This window comes from Pyrgilauda ruficollis, unplaced genomic scaffold (genome assembly GCF_017590135.1).
Source record: "Pyrgilauda ruficollis isolate IOZ18807 unplaced genomic scaffold, ASM1759013v1 scaffold370, whole genome shotgun sequence".
Classification (NCBI taxonomy): domain Eukaryota; kingdom Metazoa; phylum Chordata; class Aves; order Passeriformes; family Passeridae; genus Pyrgilauda; species Pyrgilauda ruficollis.
Window position 1 is genome coordinate 71,195 of NW_024525157.1, and position 11,817 is coordinate 83,011.

At 38.5% G+C, this 11,817-nt stretch overlaps 1 protein-coding gene across 6 annotated transcripts in view; it reads left to right on the forward strand.

Moving 5' to 3' along the window:
- LOC121358121 (3'-5' RNA helicase YTHDC2-like) overlaps nucleotides 1–9,269 on the forward strand; it is a 42,318-nt gene extending 33,049 nt beyond the window's left edge. For all 6 annotated transcript variants that reach the window (XM_041476045.1, XM_041476046.1, XM_041476047.1 and 3 more), the window contains 8 exons: nucleotides 121–316; nucleotides 1,396–1,505; nucleotides 2,956–3,245; nucleotides 3,648–3,825; nucleotides 4,798–5,001; nucleotides 6,810–6,992; nucleotides 8,088–8,187; nucleotides 8,338–9,269. In XM_041476045.1, the coding sequence (XP_041331979.1) occupies nucleotides 121–316; nucleotides 1,396–1,505; nucleotides 2,956–3,245; nucleotides 3,648–3,825; nucleotides 4,798–5,001; nucleotides 6,810–6,992; nucleotides 8,088–8,177 (1,251 nt within the window). In that variant the 3' untranslated portion in view covers nucleotides 8,178–8,187; nucleotides 8,338–9,269. The remainder of the gene's footprint in view (nucleotides 1–120; nucleotides 317–1,395; nucleotides 1,506–2,955; nucleotides 3,246–3,647; nucleotides 3,826–4,797; nucleotides 5,002–6,809; nucleotides 6,993–8,087; nucleotides 8,188–8,337) is intronic.
- The last annotated feature ends 2,548 nt before the right edge of the window (nucleotides 9,270–11,817 follow it).

Consider the following 11,817-nt stretch of genomic DNA (forward strand, 5'->3'; position numbering starts at 1 on the left):
GGCATCCACAATGTCTCTGGATAAAATGAGAAATATGTTAAAATTTACATTACTTACAGGTAGAGGGTATAATAGCCTAGTCTTACCTGCACAGGTTCTTACCTGCACAATCTTGCACAGATTGCCCCAGCAAATGGACAAGCTGCAGCCATCCAGGCCCTCCCTACAGACTGGCTTATATATGATGAAATGACGAGAGCTCACAAGACAGCAAACATCAGGTGCTGCTCTGTTGTGACACCTGTCACCGTGTCCCTCTTCTGTGGACCAGCCAGACTGCCAAGTAATGCCTTGCAGGCATCTTCATCCTTTCGAGGTACACTGGAATTTGGATTTGGAGTATTTCCAGTGGTATATATACATCAGTGTGTGACTTCGAAAACTTACTCAATACATATATTGGTTGATTCTGAAAACAACAGTGTTATAATTACTGTAGCTATTCAGGAATAGTTTGTAGATTCTGTAACAAATCTGTCAGTTTTGGGATTCCTGATTTCAAGTCCATAAATTACACAGTTCTGTGGTCTCAGAAATTACAGTATAGTTTGTAAGGAAAGAATGCAGCCACAATGTCTAATGATAATACTAGTACTGAGATGTGTAGTATGTATGTTCTTTTTCTACAGACTACTTTATTTGATACCTAGAACCAGATTATTCAAACTGAATAATTTAGAAACAATCAATATGGCAAACAAGTCATGTTGTTTCTAGCTGACACATGCATTTTCAAGATATGTTCTACTGATAATTTTTTGTGTCAATTAACTGTATCATTAACTGTAAGTAATAGAGAATATATAGAAATTTCCATTTTTTTTCCGTATTTAAATTGAGTCCTGTTGGAATGGAAGCAAAAATAACTGCTGCTGGTTCTCATAGTTTGAATCAAACTAAAAGTCCAACTTATTTCTGAAGCTTTCCTGTCTTGCTTGTTAACCTTAGTGTTCATGCTGTTTGAATTGCACTTTAGGAAAATAAGGATTCCTAATAAATATCCATATGTATATATATAATATTTTCTTACTGGGTCTTTAAATCTGCTGTTTTACTAGGAAGTAGAGCCATGTGTGGTTTTGCAAACAGTTTTAGGCAAAAGTTGGATAGTGGCTTGTGAATACTGGTGAAGGTACATGAGTTGAGTCATATCATATCTGTACAGGTTTTTACGTAGTAGGACCTTCAGCAGGTCTGCCTACTTGATTGCTGCTGTGTGGAGCAAAGACTTTTCAGTGTATTTGCAGGAAAGAAGAGGTAGTTTTACAGATGTTTACATTTTAAAGTCAATTTTAGAAGGAAAAATATTATTGCTGGTAATACAGTAGTGTTCATTTTTTATATATAAGTGGAAATAATATAGAAATGCTAATAAACCTTTTGTCTTCAATTCAGGGGGAGGGGTATCTAATGATAGCAGTGACAGTGGGATGGAGGACAAAACAACTGCTAATCTGGCACTGCTGAAGCTGGATGAATGGCTCCATCTCAAACTGGACCCTGAAGTAAGTAAGAAATCACTCCTAGGTTTGCTTCAGGTAGAAGAATTGTAAAAAGATGTTAAAAGTTTTTTGTAACATTTGAGTAGCCAAGAATTTTTTCTATGAATGTCACACTCCATTTGGGTCTCTCAAACTATGTACTCAGTGATTTAACCTTTACTTCATGAGCGCATCAAGAATTAAAGGGCTTCAGTCCCCTCTGGCACAGTTGCCTGTCACGTGAATTGGTGTATTCAACATCCAAGTTGCAGTGTTTCATAACCTATCACCCATACCTTTCAATTCTTTTACTTATGAGCAAAAAGAAAGAAAATAATTAGTCACTTAAGTCAACAGTGAGAGTGCTCATCCCTCTTCCTCCATCTTGGTGTGGGTGTCCTGTCTATCACACGAGGGAGGAGGAAAGCCTCAGCAGTGCAGATGCTGTTGGATCTGCTTCAGAAACTTTCTGGGCAGTATGATGATTTATATGTCTGAGCTTTGCAGTTTTGTCTCTTTCCACAAGTCAGCAGATTCTGAAGAGATTACCCGACAAAAGATAATGGCTGCAAGGGACAGCAAGCTGCAGGTGACAGTGGCTGCATAAGGACCCTTCTGCTGCTTCTGGCCTCCTGTCCTGCCTGCATGGTGCTCCATCATGCTATAGCAGGAGCTGGCATAGCAAGAATCTGAACAGGAGCTGAGAGAACGGTCACATTGGCATATTGTGTTCTTCTTTCTGTGCGAGGATAGCCAAAATTAGATCAAAAAAGGAGCACTTGAAGTTGGAGTTGCTGAAAGGAAGTTGTTGTCAGATTTTGGAAGAATAAATATAAACGTCTTTGAAATAGAAGTCTTTATGTCATTGAGGAGCTCCTACCTCCTATGGTAGGAGGTTGTTTATGGGTCATGAAACACACAACTTTACCAGCTCTAATAATAATACTGTCTCTCATAGACATGTCCAAAAGAGTGATTTTTTAAAATTTACTTTAATGGAAGCATTTCTGATAACATGGGAATTAGACTATAGTCTTCTGATTTAGTCATCACATTGGAGCAGATGTCTGTGTAAGAAAAATGTCCCTTAGAGCTCTTTTCCCTCAAGTATGACTGAAGACTGCATGAGTAGAGACTGATTTGAGAGGAAGGGCATAAAGCATGAAAGGATTGGGTTTTCTCGAAAGATGAAAAGGAAAAAAAAAGTCTGTGGGTTTATGGTACAAAGCTACGTTTAGTACAGAGCTAAATGAAATCTTTCAAAAATTATCTTGTGCCCAAGGAAAATAAAGTAAATTAACATCTGAGTTTAAATATGTATTATTCCCCTTCCTCAAGACCTTAGTCATGCCTTTCATTTTGGGCCCTGTTTATATTAGAATGCCAGGTGCTGCCTGATAGGAAGAAGATAGGGTCCTCTTACCTCTGTGATCTAATTTTCATCAGCATTTAACAGAATTGGAATTCATTGCAGGCTTCTGGTATGCTGTTGCAACTCAGACAGAAATGGCACAGTTTGTTCCTGCGTCGTATGCGAGCTCCTTCTAAACCATGGTCTCAGGTTGATGAAACAACTGTAAGAGCAATTACAGCTGTTCTGAGTGCTGAAGAACAGTCTGCAGGTCTGCAGCAGCCTTCAGGAATCGGCCAGAGACCAAGACCTGTAACTTGTGAAGAACTTCCTTTGGCATCCACATGGAAGTCAACCAACAGCAGAAAAAGCTCAACAGAAACTGAATTGTCTGACTCCTCTAATGCTGAAAAGTAAGATGTTGAGGTCTTCTGCTCACTGTAGGTTGCAATTTATGTATACAAGCTTCACTTAAATTTCTGCTATTAATAAGGAGGTGGGAACAGTGGAAATACAGTTGAAAGGTGTTATACTGTTGTATGCTGCATTGAAATCCCATAAAGAAGTATTTCATACCTGGGCCTGCTGTTTGAGAGAGCAGTCACAGGAATATTGTCCCTGAATTGTGATGTTTGAGAAGTAGCAGAAGAGGTGTAACAGTAGCATTAAAAAGCAATGCATGATCAGTATGGTGTTTTTAGTTAGGGTTTAATAGATTTTGTAGTTGCTGTAATACATGTGGTGATGCAGTAGGCTGACAGGTCGATGTAAATTGTTCAGTGACTGCTTGTGAAACTCAAGGTATGTCTTTTTAGGGTTTCAGTGAAATCTACATCTCCTGCACTCCACCAGCCAAAGAAGTACAAAGAAAAAGACATTTTGCTCTCCAAACGGGCCTCAGATGACAGATCAGCTCAGTCCTCAGTGAAGCCTGCAGACAGCAGTAGCTATTCCAGCCCCTGTGCTAGTCCTTCTTCTCCAGTGTCTGGAAAGGTAGAGTTCTCTAACATATCACTCTGCTCTTCAAAAGCAAAAGAATTTCTTGCTGATATCATTTTGCAATTAGGTATTTTACTGATAAATTAGGAACCTAACTTAACTTTTCATTTATAACAGCTTCTGGAACTTAAAATCTAGACTAAATATCCTTGTTTCACTAGTTTAGTACAGTAAAAATAATTTGTGGACTACTGAGGTAAAGCTATCCAAAGTAGAAAAAATGAGATTTTTAAAAAAACCTTGTTCTAGTAAATGTGTTAGTTTTTTTCAACTAAATTAGTATATTATACACACATTTCTGAAGTTTTGGGTTCTGCCTGTCTCTGTTTCTGTAATATCATACACTGATACTGATTCTGTGTTATCTGCCTTACTGTGACTGCTTGGGGTTTTTGTGATGGTTATTTTAACAAAGCCCACATTTTTAATGAGATTGTTGTCATAGTTGACCCTGTATACTTGAATAGTAGACTGCAGTAACACTAAAGAGATCATTGAGAGGAAACGTCATGGACTCACTGGAGACTTTAGTAATTCCTCTTGAATCTTTCAGCTTTTAAATTAAGACAGTGTAAAAGGAAGAAAACATCTTTCCTGAATGTAAAAATGCGAGTAGTGTGCTGTAGGCTGCACTCTAGGATGATTAATTTTGGTGTCATCTTAAGGTGTGTCAGAGTTAAACCAATTATAATTAATCATTAGACTTTTTGATCCTATTTTGCTCTACTTGTTTTCTGCCCTCATGGATGAACTACTATTTTGAAAAGTGCTTTAAAAATGTAAAGTAGACATGAAATATATTTCAAAGCCATTTCAGACAGGACCAGCTGATAGATTTTATGTTTCTTCTAGAACCTAGAGGAGGAAGGGAGGAGCAGAGTCAAGGGATTTCTGTCCTCATATGTGTGAAACTTCAGAAATAAAGCCTGTTGTATTGTATTTATTAATTTAATTTATTTTTTCCAGGGTTGCAAATCTCCTTCACCAAGACAAAATATGCCAGTTCGGTACTTTATAATGAAAAGTAGCAACTTGCAAAACATTGATATTTCTCAACAGAAGGGAATATGGTCCACTACACCAAGTAATGAACGGAAACTGAATGGAGCCTTTTGGGAGAGCAGCGTGGTTTACTTAATATTTTCTGTTCAAGGGTCTGGATGCTTTCAGGTGAGTCTTAATCTTAAACTGACTATTAGCAGTGGTTGATAGTTGGGAGGATGCAGCAAATGACAGTGTGTAGTGTAGACAGCTTTGCTTATGGCTTCTGACTTTCTGAGAAGCAGAGCAATGTGCAAATATCTGTGCTTGCTGAAGAAAGAGTATATTTCATTCTCTGAAACATGCTTGTCCATCAAAAGCTGAGATGGAATTCTCCAAACATCATGAGTAAAAAAAATGTTTGTACCCTATATTAATCCTCTAAAACAACAACAACCAGGAAAAACATCCTAACAAAGTAGGGGATTGCTACTGTTTGCATGAGACAATGTGTATTGTAAGTGAGCAAGCACTTACAGTCAAGTCACAGCTTTCTAAAGCCAAGAAATTCATACATTTTTTAATTAAAATTTTGATTAAAACTGATGTTATTCACTTCCAGTTAGGAAGCTGGCCATGAGTCTTCCAGAGCTCTGTCTTGACTTTATATTCAGTGAGATACATGTCAACAGTTTATTGGTCAAATCTGTGGTCAGTTTAAAGTAAAAACTTGACCTGGTAGTGCAGAGTTGCAGGTTAGCTGTGAGCCACCTAGATTCAGTTGTTCCAGGTAAAGAAATTTCAACTTACTTCTTCATAGGTAAGTTAGTTATAAAAGTCAGCCAAACTTAAAATCTAATGGACCAACCAAAACACAGCTGTCTTGGCAATACCACTGAAGGACTAGAGTCACATATTACATATGATAGTTTGTCAAATGCAGATACTGGAAAGTAATTTTCAGCAAGTCAGTTGATACTGAAAATGGGCTGTTGCACTGGTCCTCTCAGACAAGAAAGCAGGGAAGGGAAGACACCCTCAAGTCAGGAGTGTAGGTGGTTGACCTTTCCCTGCCCTTGCAGTTTTAACAGTGCACTGCACTCTCATGGGAATGTGAGATAACTTCCCTATTAATTTTCTCTTGTCCCAGCTGTCTCTTTCTATTCTACATTTAATTTTTCCTCTGTTCCTTTTATTAATTCGTATTTAAATCTAGCTTGAGCTATCTAGGATTGCTTGTCTTACGACAGTAGTGTGTGTTGGTAATTTACTGAACTGCATCTTTAGAACTGGAAGTTCTAAATGTCATAAATACACCTGAATAGTGTATTGATACGTTGTATGTGGGTGTCAGTTTCCTTTCAGTTTGTTTGGTGTGTGGGTACATCAGGGTGTCCTTAAGTAAGTTAGATGCTGTCTCAGGTTGGGGGTTTCATTAATTTTCTTTTGGAATACTTGTTGTGTTGGAATTCCGTCCAGCTTCACTAACGAAGGAAATAAAAGCAAGTTTGACTTCTTTCTGTGAAGAACAGCTACACTCTCCTAACTCTGTGTGAAAGTTTGTTAACATAGAGGGAACATGAGAAGGAGCAAATGGATTTCTGCAAAAACTACCTAAAAGTAACAAGGAATATGAATATCTAATGGACTATACTGTAGTAGAATATTCATCTCAACTTCCTTTTACTTGAGGTGGTTATGCAGCAGCTTTTTTATCTGTTACAAAGCTCAAAAAACTTTTAGTGATAATTTTGTCAATGAGAGATATTCCTTATGGTCAAACCCTACAAGGCATATTTGAAGTGGAAAAAGAAATTATTCTTCTACCTTTCTAGATGTAAACATTTTGGAAGCTCCAGCTTCATGGTGGAGAGTGTGTGAATCACTTTGAAACTACTTTGAAAGTTTCATAGGAAGTTTGGTTATTTATCTCATTCCACCATAGATAGATATGGTGTCATTACGTCTGTTCTTTCATATTTCAATTTTTGTCCCAGGGTTTTGCTAGAATGGGTTCAGCAATTGGATGTGAGAAAAGTCAAGACTGGGGATCTGCTGGTTTTGGAGGTGTATTTAAGGTGGACTGGATCCGAAAAGAAAGCATTCCTTTTCAGTTTGCACACCATTTGCTCAACCCATGGAATGACAGTAAGAAAGTGCAGATAAGTAGAGATGGCCAGGTAATGTTACTCTCTTCTGCAGTTTTCTTTATTTGGTAGAATGTATTTATTATATTTTTTATTTCCTTGTTCAGCCTTGACATTTATTTCCACTTGTTTGTGTATCTGCTAATCTGAATTCACACTTCATTAGTGTATTGTACCTTCAGCTAATGCAGAATTACTGCTGAAGTAACAGAGCTACTTTGATAAAATCAAGTTTCTTGCTTATGTGTTGAAAATATTATTTAAAGGTGGATGCTTCCAAACAGAAGTTGTTTGGTTTGGTTTTTATTTTGTAATTTAGTTCTGGAGGTTTGTTCCCTGTTTGGTTGAGTTGTTCTCTTAGATAATCTGTTACACCCAAATAACTGTTCAAAATTATTGGGTTTTTTTCTGTAAAGCCTGAAGAGACTCCTGAGTTTTAAGGTAGAGTGAAGCTTAGGACAGTTCTTGTACTTTTTACAGCTCTAAAAACGCAACTACAAAAAGCCAAAGAATTGGTACAAAATTCTGTGTGGCAGTTTCTTCTGTCTCCCCATCCCCTCCCTGAACATCTCCTTGAACATTCAAGAGCTAAAGTTTTTGTATCACTTTCTCTCCTTCAAATCCTCTCTCCAGCTGTAAGAAACTGGAGGAAAGGAGAAGTACAAGGAAAGGAGGGCCACTGTATTTCCTGTGACCTCTCTTTCCATATTCTCCACCACACTTGATGGAATTCAACTTAAAAGATGTGGAAAATAATGATCTCTAGTTAGTAAGTGACTGATCTGTGGGAGGTACAAAATGTCTGGTGCATCTGTTCTTGTGTATGGTGGTAGGGTGTTCACTGGGAATTGTCTTTGTGAGAACTGACAACTCACTGTCAATGAAAACACCCCAAACAGTAGGCCAGGGATGGCTTGTGAAAGTTTTTATCTCCTGCTGAGCCCTAGTAAGAAAACTTTGCTCTGCTGGGAGTTCTAATGTTTGTCCCAATAGCAAAAGAGATGACCTCTTCTAGAAAGGTTGAAAGCAATAACCAGCAACCTCCTGTAACAATTCAGTAATGAATAGTTTCTGTATGCTCAGCAGTAGCAGTGCACGTAACTTCCTTGATTTCCTGATCATTCCTAGGAGCTGGAACCACAAGTTGGAGAGCAATTGCTGCAGCTTTGGGACCGTATTCCATTGGCAGGAAAAAAACTGACTGAGCATGCCAAGTAATGTGACAGAGGTAGTTTTCCATGCATTGCTTGCTCATTTTGTGGTAGAGGAAAAGCCATGTACATACAGTGTATCATCATGGTACTGTCTTTCCTTTGTAGCTTGTGGAAGAACAAGTACACCTAGTACTAAATATTCTATTAATTTTGATTTTTTTCAGCTGGTTTAGGGTGTTGAAACATCAGCCATGAGAACCAGCAGCATATCTACAATAAAGATGAGGAAGAAGGTGACGCAACAACCTCTTGACATTCTTCCTCATGCTGGGCAGCTAGAAGTGGAAAAATAAGAGGGAATTGTGTTGTTTTCAGTGTTTACTTGCCAGCCTATTTTTTGACTGAGCTGGTTTTTTTACAGTAGTGTGCAGTTGATACTTTAAAATACAGTTAAGTTGAAAACAAAGTTTGAAACAATGGACCTCCTGTAAGTTGTCTGTGGTTTTAAAATAGCATAACAGACAGTTTAAGTATGCAGTTTACAGTTAAAGCTTTCTCAACCCAGTAAAAGGTATGAGAATGTAAATGTTAATTAATCAGTCTTGCAGTTCAGTTTAAAAAAAATACTCCAAATATGCTGAAAGGCTCCTTAAGTGTACTTCCACATCCACAGTGCGAGAGAGCAGAATATGTTCATACATATAACTAAGCAGCTGGAAATGTTAATTTTTAATTTATTTAAAGGTAATTATTTTTAATTAATTTAAATTTATTTTATTTTGGTTTTGTTTGTATTTAATTATTTATTATTGAATTTAATTATTTTAAATTAATTTAATTTAAATAGAAAAGAAGGAGCATGAGACTTTTGAGATTGGGTGCATCTGCTGATGTTTCCAGTTTCAGTTTATTTTTAACCTTTAAGATGTGACTCACACCTTGTGAAGCTGAAACAGTCTTTCAGAGGCCTGTGGCCAAGTGGTACTTCAATAGTTGACTAATTTAGGCAGTGTTAGAAGATTTCTATTTCTTTAAAAAACAATAAAAATCATTACCAGTACAATTTCCTTGATCATTTAACATTGTCTTCATGCTTTCTTTCAAGTTGTTTCTTTTTCTTCCATACCACTGCTGTGTTGGTTTATTTGGCTTTTTCTTAGTCCTTAACATACTGTACTGTAAGGCTGGTATAAATGTGTGTGATCACTGTCAGCAGTGTTTGTCGTCATTCTTAGGTTAAACCAAGATTTTTTTCTGCTTCTGAGCCTCTGCCTGTTTCCTCTTGTCTGCTCAGGATATTACCCCATGCATTCATTTTGCATTCAGTGTGGTGACTTCCACACATGAACCATCAGTTTGACCTTTGCCAAGACTCGCTGGGTGCCTGTAAGGCTGGTATGCCCAAGAAACAGTTTCTCAAGACAGTGCATACAAAGGGAGGCATGAGGCTCTTCCTGCCTTTTACAGTACTTCCAGGCCTGTGCCCACACAGGAGTGTGGGGCAGTACTGCCGTGTACCGATTTACAGGGCCCTGTGCGCTCCAGAGACAGAGCTGGTACAGAGAGGGAGCACGGGCGATTGTAATGTTTGGTTAACCAGCCAAATGGTACTTCTGCAGCTTGATGGTAACAAAAGGACAGTCCAGCCATGGAATTTGCATTCCACAAGGCCACTGGTCAGTGTAGGTTGCTTGTGTGGAGAAGAGATTGTACCCTGCTGCTCACCTGATAGACATGGTCATGTAAGTCTTTGTATGCCCAGATGTTAGATGCAGCCCAGTCATGGTGGATTACATAATATTATCCAAATAACTGTACTACTGACCTGTATTTTCTCACACACTGCATTTAGATGTGGACTGTTTATCCTTAAGATGTTGGTCTGGTGTCTGTAACCATCTCCTTTTAATGGGGTTGCCTAAAGCCCTTACACTCTAGTAGCAGAAGTGGATTGCCACTTCCTGTGATGATACCAACAGTATCATCAGCCTTCAGAAGAACGCCAGCACTACAGCACAATTTTTAGAGACAGCCATTCTGCCTGATCATGACTGAATGTGATCATAATACTGAAAACTAAAGCAGAATGAAGGGGAAGGAGCTGAATCTATCTGAAAAATAACAGGGCAGCAACAGCCAGCAATTCAACAGAATCCTTGCATTGATGACAGTAAAAGGGAGAAATGGCCCATCACCGTCTCCTCAGTGACAGTAAAAATCCCACTTTGGAGATTTTTCTGTGTTAAATGACATACAAAAAAGCTAAGGAAATTAACACAGAGCCATCCCACACTTGGGAGACAGGAGAGGGCTAGGTCCTGTTCCTTGCTGCAGACAAGACCGTGGCAGCATGAACATGTGTGACATATGGGAAAAACTTTGGAAAAGAAAGGCCTTGTAAAATAATAGTTCAGGCCTTGCTACTTCAGCTGGTACAGCTAACAGCTAACCTGATAAGTTCCCTTGAGAAAGGAATTGTAACAGTGAGAATCAGTTTGCATATCAGTCTATTCTTGTGGGAAAACAATTTGTACCTGTGAGGAGAAAGATTCTACCTGTGTGAAAGATTGACTTTCCAGGAGATAAGAATATAAACATATGCAGAGAGGAAAGTTTTTGGTAGACAATACACTAGCCATTACCAATGAACTGAGGAAGCAAAAAGTTGCTAACCGATTAGAAGTAAATATGATGCCCTCAGAAAACCATACAAATATGAGCCATGGAGAATAAAGATGGCCTGTGGTAGATAAAGAAACAGGAGTCCTTATCCACCTTTGCTGTGACAGAGATGTCTTTGACAGTGCCTTCTGACCGTACTTAGAAATTGTGACCAGCACTGACAATCCAAGCCCAGTGTCTGACCACATTTGCAGCTTGTATGACTTCACACATGATAGCTATTCCACCAGCAAAACACCTGGCCCATGCTTTTGTAGAAGTGACTGTTGTTCGATATAGTAAATGCTGGTGACCCCCATTGAAGGGAAGAATGATGCATCTGACTCCATGATATCAGAAGTCTAATTAATTACTTTATTATACTATATTACACTATACTATATTACACTACATCTAAACTGAAACTGCACAAACACTCAACCAAATCTCGTTACTGTCTGCCAACAGTCCTGACACACACGTGGATTCAATTGGTTAATGAATCAAAACACACCAAAATCCAATTACCAATACCCTTCAGGTGAACAATTTTCCACAATGCATTCCACTTGTGCACAAACACGGGACAACAACTGAAATAAGAATTGTTTTTTCTTTCTCTGAGGTTCCTTGCTGCAATTCCCAGAAAATAGCCTTGGGAAGTTGTGCCTTGCTTTTCTCTGTGAAGAGAAATGGGGCCACAGTTGGACTCACCCACTGCCAGTAATTTCCACTTCAGTGTATTTGGTCTTGGGATTTTTCATGTTCTCCATTCTCCCTGAGGGAAACAAAATACAAGTTGCTCACTTGAAAGGAGAGATCCCAGCTTCCAGGAGATAGAAGAGGCAGCCCCACTGTCTGGGGCTCTCAAGGGAAGGCAGGTTTGGGGACAGACTGGCATTTAATGAAAGAAGGAATAAGGAAAGTTCTGGGAAAAGGGCAGAAACAAAAAAAACCAGCGTAAGAAAATTACAAATCAAACAGCATACTAATAAAAAAACACACTACAACAGCCATGCACTAAAGACAGCACCACCCACAAC